The 12768-nt window shown below is 46.1% G+C and overlaps 1 protein-coding gene across 1 annotated transcript in view; it reads left to right on the forward strand.

Annotated features, from left to right (window-relative positions):
* The window catches only part of LOC137519012 (carbonic anhydrase 13-like), a 204168-nt gene extending 192457 nt beyond the window's left edge, over positions 1-11711 (forward strand). Inside the window, exons 4-7 of the mRNA XM_068237584.1 lie at positions 1728-1823; positions 4087-4149; positions 7258-7413; positions 10108-11711. Coding sequence (XP_068093685.1) covers positions 1728-1823; positions 4087-4149; positions 7258-7413; positions 10108-10245 — 453 coding nt within the window. The 3' untranslated portion in view covers positions 10246-11711. The remainder of the gene's footprint in view (positions 1-1727; positions 1824-4086; positions 4150-7257; positions 7414-10107) is intronic.
* Positions 11712-12768: the final 1057 nt, after the last annotated feature.

The raw sequence follows: 12768 nt of genomic DNA on the forward strand, positions 1-12768 counted from the left end.
TTTTAAATTTAGGTTAGGTCACTTGCCCGGAGGTTTGCCTCACCGTGGCGCAAGTGTCTAGTATAATATACTTTGCATGCAAACCATATTGGAAGCTAAAGTACCTCCTAGTTTAATAAATGTTAGCACTTGTCTTGGATGCAGGGCATGCATTTTTCAGTCTGCCTGTACGATTAACCATTCAATTGCAACATGTGTTTAGGGATGCGCAGCCTTTCCCCCCACCTTTCCTCTAATGAACCCGCCCGGAGCCCGGCAGGTCCAGTAGCTTCAAAGAACGATATTCCTGCACTTTGATTGGGCATTCATTTTCTGAACGTTACATAGTTGTGTTAAAAAAAAAATTGCTGTAGCAGCTTAGTGAATCAACCTCATTGTGTTATTAACCTGAAAAAGAGGGTGAAATCCGAGAAATGCATTATTTGTTTTCGATGTCCAATAAATTATTCTTTAACTTTTTGGGGACCAACGTAGTTTGAATCTACGTCCAGCAGGTGGTGCTGCTGCCCTAACTGGACGTAGATTCAAAAGTCCATGATAACGAACCGCCCCGACGCGATCGTGCGCACCGGAGCGGTGAGATCATATGACAGCTGACACCTCCCCTCAGTGATCAGAAGCCATCGCGTATGGCTTCTGATCACGTGATCACTATGAACGCCGGCGGATCATAGTGATCACTTACAGAGCTGCAGCAGTAGGGGGGAAAGGAAGAGGATCTTCTCACCTTTCTGCCGTTCCCCCGACGATCCCTTCCCCTCTGGACGGCACCCCCGCTGTATTGACGTATGTAAAATGCCTGGTGCTTAAAGAGACTCTGAAGCGACTTTTAAAACAGCTTTTTACCTTATATTCTACATGGGCATGTTTGCCCCTGCTAGAACGCCGCTCTCCTGCGGCAGAACTAGGGGTCTTTACCCCTCAAATCCCCTCCGTAGTGCCCGGGGATCGCTTCCTGCTTGAGGCAGGGCTAACGGCCGAAGCCCTGCCTCTCAGCGCGTCTATCAGCACTGATCGCCGCCTCTCCCCGCCCCTCTAAGTCTTCCTTCACTGAGAGGGGCGGGGGAGAGGCGGAGATCCGCCGCTGATAGACACGCATGGAGGCAGAGCTACAGCCAAAAGCTCTGCCTCCAGGAGCAGCAAAATCTACGACCAAGTTGGTAGTGGATTTTGCAGGGGGGGATTTGGGGGGTAAAGACCCCTCATTCTGCCGCGGGAGGGCAGCGTTTATCACACTGGGGCTCCTCCTTCCACCCTGTAAAGTGTAGTCCGCCTGTTAAGGGTTATCCCTGCAACTGATATCCAGTGGTTCTAGTGGACCTTTTCGATTGGAGTGCGACCCAAGTCCGGAAGAGGGCTTTCCATCCATGTGGAGACGGTTTTCTTCACATGCTCTAAACAGTTTTGTTTCTAAGTTCTGTTTGAAAGTGGTATTATTGTTTATTATTTTTACTTTTATGAAAATACTACACTATTGTTGCTCCTGGTCGGTTTCTCTGTCTCTTTTTCTTTTCGTCCACTGGAGTTCCACACTGACCTTGTCATACCGGACACGCTCTTATTATTTTGGCAAAAGCAGTTGCTGTTGCTTTGCACTGACTCGGTTCCAAGCTGCATATGATTTGCAACAACATTTGCATCAGCCTGTAAAATTAGCATTTCACTATCTATTACAGATGAATCATAAGTTATAACCTTGTAACATTTTTATTTTTTCATGCTTAAAGCTGCACATCGTCCATTGGAATTCAGAGAAGTATGGTTCCTTTGAGGAAGCCACTAAGAACTGCGATGGCTTGGCAGTAGTAGCAGTACTGTTAAAGGTATTTTGACCACCTTGAATATGTGTTTTTATATTAACAATTTGCATAGAGTTGGAGGCAGGGGCGTAACAATAGGGGATGCAGCCCCTGCACCCGCGGTGGGCCTGGGGCCCCTCTGGGGCCTGCTCAGGGCCATTTTGGGGGGGGCAGAAGGGGTCGCAGTTTAAGCAGTTTAAACAGGAAGTAGTGTGAAGCACTTAGAGATCAGAACCTGCAGCATTGGATGGAGGTATGTGTCCTTCCTGCTGATGCTGCCAGTGATAGATGCAGGAGGGGAGAGCCCGAGGTGAGTGGGAGGGGAGACTGTTCCCCCTTCCCACCGATGTGCGGCCACGCTTTCCTATCATGCTGCGACCTCTCCTGCTCAAATTCTTGCAGGGGGGCCCGGTGACTTCATGTTACGCCCCTGGTTGGAAGAGCCACTGGAGCAGGGTGCCACCCACCACGGCAAGACTCGCTATAAACGGGGGGGTTGTAAAGGGGGGGGGGGTTGTACTGCACAGTATTAGCAAAATTGAGTAAGTATATAATAGGTAATGGTATAGATGGAACACGGAAGAGGTGAGTCTGCATTCACTGCCCGCTGCTTTCATTGCTGGAGGGGGGAGCGCTGATGGGGGAGCCCAAGGTTAGAGGGGGGAGTCGGGGTGCCCTTCCCGCCGCTGTCTGTACCTGTTGCTCCCCATTCCTGCACTGTGCCCCCTCCTGCCCCTACACCCGGCCCTGATCGGTCCCCAGAGCTGTGCGCCCCCCTTGTTTTGCATGTGTGGGGTCTGCTATACATGGAAGAGAGGCTGAATTGCACAACACAGGTAGGTTGGTAGGGCTGCATCTGGAAGTGAGAGCGCTTTCAGCACATACAGTAGAATCCCTTTATAGTAATTTCCAAGGGACCAGGCAAAATATCAGAAGTTTACTATATCAGAAATGGTCATACTCAAGCACATAAAGTATACTATAGTACTTTTTTTTCTTTTCAATGCTTCAGCAAGTGAGCACAGACAGTATCTAAGCTAGATGAAGATGCACAGTGCAACCACTTGCACAGGAAGAAATACTAGTTAATGCAGGTACGGTACTGATAGTACGCTCCTCTGTCTACATTTCTGTGCAGCCTGGAAGATTCTGTAGCATTGCAGCCATGTACAGCCTGGATGATACTGTAACATTGCAGCCATGCACAAGCAAGTCACAGATGATAGATAATTCCCTCAGTAATCAAAAAGCAGCTTACACAGGAAGCAGAGGTCTCACCTTTGAGGTAATCCATGCAGGCCCAGAGTAGTGTGCAGATAGCGAGCATGCTCCAAGGCATACCTATGAACCTGCCGCCAGGATTTGGCCGCAGGATAAAGCCGATATATGGTTCACACTGCTCCTGCACAAGTCCCGGTGGCGTTAATTACTATTCCCCCTCCAGGCCACCATGGATAGTGGGGAATTATGTAATTTGGCTTCCAGCTATTGCTGGGGGCCGAATTACAGTGTTTTAAAAGTAATTTGAGCTCTGTCTTTTGAGTGCAGCTATAGCCGTATCACAACCTATGGTGGCGCCAGCTGCGCCCAAATCTCCTGCGCTGTTTTAACAGCGCTCGGCTACAAGTGGCAGCCAGCAGGCTCATGGGTCTCTGCGACTGACGTATGATGTATGCACCTGCCCACTTTCCACTATAGCTGTACTGTATACAGAATTCCACAGGTTTACTATAACATAAGTTGTATTACATCAAGGTTTACTGTACCAGACGTTACTCATACACGTATAATGATGCTTAACTGGGATCTGGGCATTCAGTTTACTATACCAGAAGCTTTATTATATCACAGTTTACTAAAACGAGATAATACTCTATAAAGAAAAGATTGCAGTACATGGAACAAGGATGCAGCACAAAATATAATAAGAATTCAAAATAAATGTATTAATTTGACCTTGATTTTGATCAACAGCTTTGTACTTTTGAGGAAGGAATGTCTGCCACAGGAAGATCAATACATCTAGTTATAGCAGCGGGTATTAGAGATGTTCAAAATGTCCTTCCATAATGAATGAATATTTTTAGCCTGCAAGTAAACAACCTAATAAAACATATTATTAAAATGATACAAGATGCTGTACTTAGTTTAATTGACTTCCTGTATCCGCAAAGCTTAGTTTAGATCAGGTCATATTTTCTTTGCACTTTGGTAATGACACATTTGTTATTATTACAGCTGAAATGGTAATTAACGTCGTGTACCTGAACTGTGTATTTAATTGCAGATTGGAGATGCAAATCCTGCAATACAAAGTCTAATCGATCATCTGGATGAAATAAAAACAAGGGTAAGTTTTACAAATATGGCTAAGCTGGAAGAGAAGATAAGCTGGAAGCTGGAAGAGATATCTGGATATGTGTTGTATCCTGATGCTGAGAACAGACACCAGAGCTGGCACTCTAAGCACAGCCGACAGTTTTGAGGAGTTGGTCAACTCCCCGGGCAAAGTTGCGGCAGGTGGAGAAACTGGAGTATGTAGAGTGGTCAGCAGAGGTGTGAAGTACTCCAGGAATGGAGCCATAAGGATGCACACAACCCTTCTTCCTCCTCCCAGGCATTCCATCTCTATGGTGCAGTGCCACCTATCATCATGTGACCGGTGGTGCTGCAACATTCAAATGGTACACCTGAGAGGAGGAAGACTGGTTGTGTGCAACCTCAGGGATCTTGGAGAGGTGAGTTACTTCACTCCTCTACTGCATCATCTGGCTACCTGTACTGAGGGAGAATCATCTGGCTACCTATACTGGCAATTTACAATGGGTGAGGTCAACTGGCTGTCTATACTAAGGAGGGGGGGATCTTGCAACCTATACTGGAAGGAACCATTTCGCTACCTAGACTGGTGGGGGAAATCTGGCTACCCATAATGGGGGAGAGGCATCTGGCAACCTGTACTTGGAGAAATGATCTGGCTACCACTAGTGGGGCAGGGGGTATCTGGTTTCCTACCTAAATTGGGGGGAATAATTTGGCTACCTTTACTGGGGGGCATCTGGCTATCTATACTGGGGGGGGGGGTTCTAGCTAACTATACTTTACTGAGGGGCATCTTGCAGCCTATGAGAATCATCTGACTATATACACTGGCAGCCTATGTTGTGGAGAAGTCATCTGGCTACCCATACTGGATAATGCACAACATTATTACCGGAGCTATGTGAATCAGGCCCTATGCCTCTTGTGCGGCCTGTTCCCCCTTCCCATCCATAGTGCAGCCATTATCCCCCAATTATACTCACTAAAACCTTGAACTGCCACCTCTTGTAACTCACCTATCTTGTCTTTAGCCTTCTCTCCTCATCTCTCTATATCATTGCCCCTGACATCGCATCTTTGTCTCCAACATCACGTGTGCCAATCTAGGCCTAAGCAAGGGATGATGTGCCGTGGTCTATGTTGATCTGCCGATGGCATAACTGGGGGAGTGGGACCGCTTTGTACCGTGAAAATGGGGAATTAGAACTAGCCCTAAGGAAGTGTCAGAAATGATCCAGAACCCTGATTTTTATTGCAAACATTGCATCCCAAATAGCCTAAGGAGATGGGATGGGGATGTTCCTATTACTTGCGTACCTTCCTTGTACGTTTTTACTGACCTAATAAGTGGCCCTTGTTCTTCCTCTCATCATAGACATATAACTATGTATGCTCAGCACTCTGCAGAACCCTCAGCAATTATACTGCTGCTTCGGCTGAAAGTAGTGATTGCACCAAGTTAATATGTCTGTAATATAAAACGAGCTTCTCATAACCTGGCAGATTGTTTTTGCAATCTACTATACTGTTTTTGCAATCTTCTATTTGCAATTTACATGCTACCACTTGGTACAATTACCCAACAACATGGCCTAAAGTACCACTGCTATGCTGATGACACACAGCTATAACTGTCCTTCAAACCTGCAGGAACAATCCTATTCCAAAAATAAATTCTTGATTAGCTGAGCTACAAGAATGGGTGAATGACAACTGGCTGAAACTGAATGCTGACAAAACTTAGGTCTTTGTTGTCCAAGGGCAATGCTTGGCATCAAAACAACTCTATTCTAAATAAACACCAATCAGGATAGGGAATTTAGACATAAATAGCTCTGACCTTGTGCGCAGCCTTGGTGTACTGATCGATGGGGAATTGAGCTTCAGAAACTAAATCTTGGCTGTCAAATATTCCTACTTTCATCTGTGGAACATTGCAAAAATTAAACATCTCATTCCCCCAGAGGATCTTCTACTACTACTACAATGCCCTCTATGCAGGCTTTCCAAACAAGATCCTTTACCTCCTGCAATTAGTGCAGAATGCTACTGCCAGATTGCTAACAAACCTGCCTCGCAGCTGTCGCATTTTACAGATTCTTCGCTCACTGCAGTGGCTACCAGTAAAATGGAAAATACTCTTCACGATTGGACTGTTGACATTCAACTTTCTACACTTGCTGAAACTGCACCACACCTCTCACAACCTCAGATCAGCAGGATTCAGGGGTGTAACAATAGGGGCTGCAAACCATGCAGCGGCGGGAGGGCCCGCTCAGGGCCGTTTTGGGGGGCAGGAGGGGTCACAGCATGAGGGGAGAGCATTAGACATCGGTGGGGAGAGGGTACAGCCCCCCCCCCACACACACCTCAGGCTCTCCTCTCAGTGATCCCCCTCCAGCATATATCACTGGCAGCGGCAGCAATACGTACCTCCATCCACCGCCAGAGGTCACCGATCTCTAAGAGCCTCATGCTACTTCCTGTTTAAACAGGAAGTAGTGTCAGACACTTAGAGAGCGGAACCTCCATGGATGGATGGAGGTATGTATTGACGTCGCCAGTGCTGCTAGTGATAGATGCTGGAGGGGGAGTGCTGAGAGGAGAACCCGAGGTGAGGGAGGGGGGGACTGTTCCACCTCCCCACTGATGTCCAATCCTCTCCCCTAATGCTGCATCCCCTCCTGCCCCCCAAAATGGCCCTGAGCAGGCACCCGGGGGGGGGGGGGGGGGCATCCAAACTCTTGCAGGGGGGCCAGGTGACTTCTAGTTACGCCCCTGACAGGATCCATAAACTTGGTCACTCCGAGAGTGCACCTCAAAACCTTTGGAGCCAGAGCTTTCTGTCATGCTGCCCCTACCCTTTGGAATTCCCTAACACACTTAGTAAAGACAGCCCCATCCCTGGAGTTATTCAAATCCAGACTGAAAGCTACCTGTTTAGCCTGCCATTTACAGTCTTGTAGAATTCTTCCTCTGTACCAAAATCAACAAAATACTGGTCTGAACCATGCTTATGCACTTTGAGTCCTACGAGAAAACAAATCACTTTACAAATGTAGTTTATTGTTGTTGTCATTGTTTTTCTTTTTCTCTTTACAGGAATGTGTGATTGTTTTTGTTTTTATCTTTCTAGAGTAAAGAATGCTCTCTTGCAAAATTTAATGCTACAGATTTGCTGCCTAAAGACATAATTTACTGGACATACCTCGGATCACTCACTACAAGTCCTTTCCTGGAATGCGTGACCTGGATTGTCCTGCAGGAGGCGATCACTGTCAGTTCTGAACAGGTGGGTCGCTCCTTGTAAACAGACCTCCTCCTGATTAGAGATAAGTGAATCTGTTTTACTAGATTTGCGAAATTTTCACAAATCTACCGCTTATTACAAATACTTTGCCTAAGGGCAGGCACATTTTGCATTGAATTGTATAGCGCAAGTATGTCAGGAAAGCCCTCAAACATGCATCATCACTAAGGGCCAGTTTCCACTAGAGCGAATCTGAATGCGTTTCCTGCATGCAGATTCGCATAGACAATACAAGTGGATGGAATTGTTTTCACTTGTCAGGATTTCTGAGCGTTTTTCTGTGCAGAAAAAATCTGCACGGCAGAGCCATCAGAATTCGCACACCGACTTGCGGTGTGCGATTCGCATACAATGTATTTAATAGGAAATTTGCAGGCGTTTTCGTATGCGAATTTTGTCGTGAATTCGCGGCCGTTTTCACATAAAATCAATGTAAAAGCATACAGTCACTGACATGGTTAAATTCGTATACTCATTAACATATGCGAAAACGCCCGCAAATTCGCGGTAAAATTTGCATCCACGTGCGTATTCGTTTTTGTGTTTTCGGCGACTAATTCGCACTGCACAAGTGGAAACGAGCCTTCAATTTGCTATAGCAGGGAAAAGTGCTTTCTGCGCCTTGTGTGCTGTGTCAGTTTGCATCATTTTTGTTTAACTCATTAGCTTCCCCTTCAATCCATAAAATCCTATGTTCCTGAATTATCTGGGGAAACTTTTAAAATTTAAAGTGACACTACATATTTTCTTTAAAAACTGTGAAAATGAAGAGCAACCCCCCCCCCCCCCCCTTTCCAAAGCACTGTTAACTTCTTGTCTGCCAAACATGCTTGTATTTTCCAGGGAATTTGGAGCCCATCAGCATGGGTATCTCCTCCCCCAGTGATACCTGCCCACATGTTCCATAGGATTAGGGGTTACCCGGTAACAGTAAATTCGGGCGCCTGAGGCAAGTGGACAAATCGGGCGCCGCCATTCACTCCCATAATAAATATCGTTTAATGGGCGCCCGACAGGAAAAAAGGGCGCGGGAGAAAAATAACGTTTTATAAGCGGCGCCCGGAGACTTTTACTGTTTTATAACTGCTTCTCATGATTACACATTATTTTATGATTTATAATTTTTTAAACATTATTTTTAAACGAAAAACAGTACAATCTTTTTTAAAACATTATTTTTAAACGAAAAACAGCACAATATTTTTTTCACACGTTATTAATGCTTATCACAGGGGGGTCTTAGGTTTAGGCACCACCAGGGGGGTCTTAGGTTTAGGCATCAACAGGGGGGTCTTAGGTTTAGGCACCACCAGGGGAGTCTTAGGTTTAGGCACCATCAGGGGAGTCTTAGGTTTAGGCACCACCAGGGGGGTCTTAGGTTTAGGCACCAACACGGGGGTCTAGGGGTTAGGGGTAGGTACAGGGAGGGTTACTTACTATTTTTTTTTAAACGTTATTATACGTTTCACTTTTAAAACGGAAGATTAACGTTTTCACAATTGCCAATTTCATGCACATTATTTAATGATTTATAACTTTATAAAACATTATTTTTAAACGAAATATAGTACATTATATTTTTAAACGTTATCCATGTTTATCGTTTAAAACCCGGCGCCCTTTTTTCCCAGTGCCCCTTTTTAACGTACGCGGGTTACCCTCCAGAAGGAAGGGGGTGAAGCCTCCCACTCCTCCACAGAGCACCCTTGCCCAAGGGGTAACTATGCTTGTAATTGTAGGCACCAGGCAGGGAATTTTTGTGAATTCTGAAAAATAATCCTAATACTAACATTTGTATAGCGATTTTCTCCTGTTGGACTCAAAAAAAAAGCTGCAGCTCAAGGGGACCCCCTGCATAGTTAGGAAGTCTTGCTTAAAGGGACACTTAAGTAAAAAAAAAAAATGAGTTTTACTCACCTGGGGCTTCCAATAGCCCCCTGCAGCTGTCCGGTGCCCTCGCCGTCTCCCTCCGATCTTCCTGGCCCCGCCGGCAGCCACTTCCTGTTTCGGTGACAGGAGCTGACAGGCTGGGGACGCGAGTGATTCTTCGCGTTCCTGGCCACAATAGCGCCATCTATGCTGCTATAGCATATATCATATACCATATAGCAGCATAGAGGGTGCTAATGTGTCTGGGAACACGAAGAATCACTCGCGTCCCCAGCCTGTCAGCTCCTGTCACCGAAACAGGAAGTGGCTGCCGGCAGGGCCAGGAGGATCGGAGGAAGACGGCGAGGGCACCGGAGAGCTGCAGGGGGCTATTGGAAGCCCTAGGTGAGTAAAACTCATTTTTTTTTTGACTTAAGTGTCCCTTTAAGGACTTCTTACTGAATAGGCAGAGCACTAACCAGTACACTATCCAGCCACTTTATGAAAGCCCTCTTAAAGAGAACCTGAAGTGAAAAAAGTGCCCAATTTGGATACTTACCAAGGGAAGCCTCTGGATCCTGCGGAGGTTTCATCCGTCACCCTACTCCTTGCTGCTCCAGCACTGAGACCTCTCCAAGCCTGTCAACAAGAGCATGTCGACAGAGCTTGGCCATACTGCGCCGGTGCAGATGGTTGACGCCTGTGCACTAGCACAAAATCATTAAACCATCTCAATATGTTTAAGTGCTTACACACTGCATAATAAATATTTTATATGAGAACTAACCTCTTGTCTTCCACCCCCAGCTGCAACACTTCCGTGAATTGCGGTGTTCATCTGAGGCTGAAAAGCCAGAGTTTGTATTAGAGAACCACCGGAAGCTCCAACCACTTGAAGGCAGAATCATCAGATCATCCTGTAAAAACACCGGACACAGACCCTAAAGCTGAACTCCCTCCAGACCAGCAAATACACTGCTGAGTCACTGTGGCCACACTGTTATGGGAGAAAATTATGGTGGCTTCCAGTGAGTGGGGATCACCACGGGGAAGGGTTGTAAACACTTGAGGACCCCATCAGTATTTTGCTGGGAGGCCCCAGGTTTGCAGTTGTGCCCCTACTGGTGAGTTCAGTGCACTTCCAACCTGCAGACTGGCCAGATTCAGGTCGGAAGGGTGTTACCAAGCTAAGCATGGAGGGGGACCCAAGGAGAGGGAGGGAGGAGTCAGGCCCCCCTCCCAACAGCTGAGTCCTAGTGTGCCGCTGCTCCCCCCTCGCTCACTGTAATCCCCAGCCGGGAAGGGGCACCCATGCCTGGCTACCTAGAGTGGGGAACCTATAGCTGGCTACCTATTCTGAGGCACCTATGGTTGGCTACCTCTACTGGGGCACCTACACCAAGCTACCTATACTGGGGCACCTATAGCTGGCTACCTATACTGGGGTACCTATAGTTGGCTGCCCATATTGGGGGCATCTATAGCTGGCTACCCATACTGGGGCACCTATAGTTGGCTACCTATAGTGGGGCACCTATAGCTGGCTACCTATACTGGAGCACCTATACCTGGCTAGGTATACTGGGGACAATTTTACCTGGCTACCTATACTGAGAGGACCTATACCTGGCTACCTATACTGGGGTACCTATAGTTGGCTACCTATACTGGAGCACTGGGGCACCTATACCTGGCTAGGTATACTGGGGACAATTTTACCTGGCTACCTATACTGAGGGGACCTATACCTGGCTATCTATACTGGGTCAACTATACCTGGCTGCCTATACTGAGGGCACCTATGCCTGGATACCTATATTGTGGGCACCTATACCTGGATTCTTGATTCCTGGGCTAAATACCACATCGCAAATAATGTTCTCGAGTCGGGAAGGGGGGGCTCAATTTTTACACCCTTGCTCTTGCTCTGGTATCAATTTAGATTAGAAACTGCCCTGCCAGGCAACTGCCTTGTGGATGATACGGCTCTGAATCAGGGTCTAAAGCTAATACTAGGCACACACCATACAATTTTCTGGCAGATTTACCTGCCAGATCGATTATTTCCAACATGTCTGATCTGAATTTCGATAATTTTTCCGATCAATTTTCGATTTTCCGATTGATTTTTCTAATCAATTTTCATAGAAGTGAATGGAAATCAATTGGAAAATTATTGGAAAATCAATCTGAAAATCAAAAATCGATTGGAAAAAGATTGTATGGTGTGTACCTAGCATAAAAAGATCAGGGGCAGAGGATCAGCAGGGCAGCAAGAAAATTTGCATTAATTAAAATTTGCATTGAAATAAATATGTCAGCCTCTATGTCCCTTACACTTGAGGTGGGCTTTTATCGCAAGCATGGTGGAACATTTATATAAGACTTTCTATTATGGAATGATATTGTTACTTGCACTGATTATGTGATATAGATATACTGTATATTTTTACATGCTCATTAAGTGTTCAATAAATATTGATGTATTATTTCTAGAATGGAGTGGCAAATATTTATTTTGCTTGAATAGCTTTAATTATTGAAGTGCAAGGTGAACAGACACACAAGTGGAAATACAGTATGTGAAATGTCTGACCTTACAAAAGATCTAGAACTGTCTCTAGCCAGTTCTGTGGCCATAACAACTCTATATGTAGCCAGGCTGCATGTGCTGTTATAACTTTTCTGCACTAAAGATTGGACTGTAAAGAACAGCTAGACATCTTTGGAATTACCATATTTTTCGGACTATAAGACGCTCCTGACTATAAGATGCACCTAGGTTTAGAGGACAAAAAAAAAACGGGAAAAAATATATACAAAACCTGGTGCATTGATGGTGAAGGGGCATCTTGTGGATTATGCCCCGTTTGTACCTCTTGCCCCCTTGTCCCTCTTGTGTCTCTTCTCCTTGTGGCCTCCTCTGTCCCCCTTGTGTCCTCCTATGTCCCCCATGTTTCCGCCTCTCTCTTCCTTGTGTCCTCCTCTATGCCCTTTTGTGCACCCCTGTTTCCTCCATTTGTCCCCCTGTGTCCTCCTCTGTATGGCTACAGTACAGGGAGTCCTCGATATTACGGCGGGTTGAAGGTTCGGATTGGCAGATGTTCACAAATCAGGAACTCCCTACATTTGTACTATAAGACGCAGTGACTTCCCCCCCCCCACACTTTTGGAGGAGAAACGTGAGTCTTATAGTCCAAAAAATATAGCACATTGTGGAGCCCATAATAATTGGCTTACATGTAGTTTATATGCCTCTTTGCAACAGAGTAATTTTGACAGTACGTTTTCACCTACTTTTAGGTATTTTTTTAATTGTAAAATGCTTAAAGGGGTTCTGTGGGGGTTGTGGAAGAGAAAAACTGACACTTACCTTGGGCTTCTATCAGCCCCGTGCAGCGGTAATGTCCCACGACGTCCTGCTCCCATCCGCCGTTCCCCGCAGCCGGCACCGGGCTATTATTCGTC

The sequence above is a fragment of the Hyperolius riggenbachi genome, chromosome 5, assembly GCF_040937935.1.
Source record: "Hyperolius riggenbachi isolate aHypRig1 chromosome 5, aHypRig1.pri, whole genome shotgun sequence".
In the NCBI taxonomy this organism is placed as follows: Eukaryota; Metazoa; Chordata; class Amphibia; order Anura; family Hyperoliidae; genus Hyperolius; species Hyperolius riggenbachi.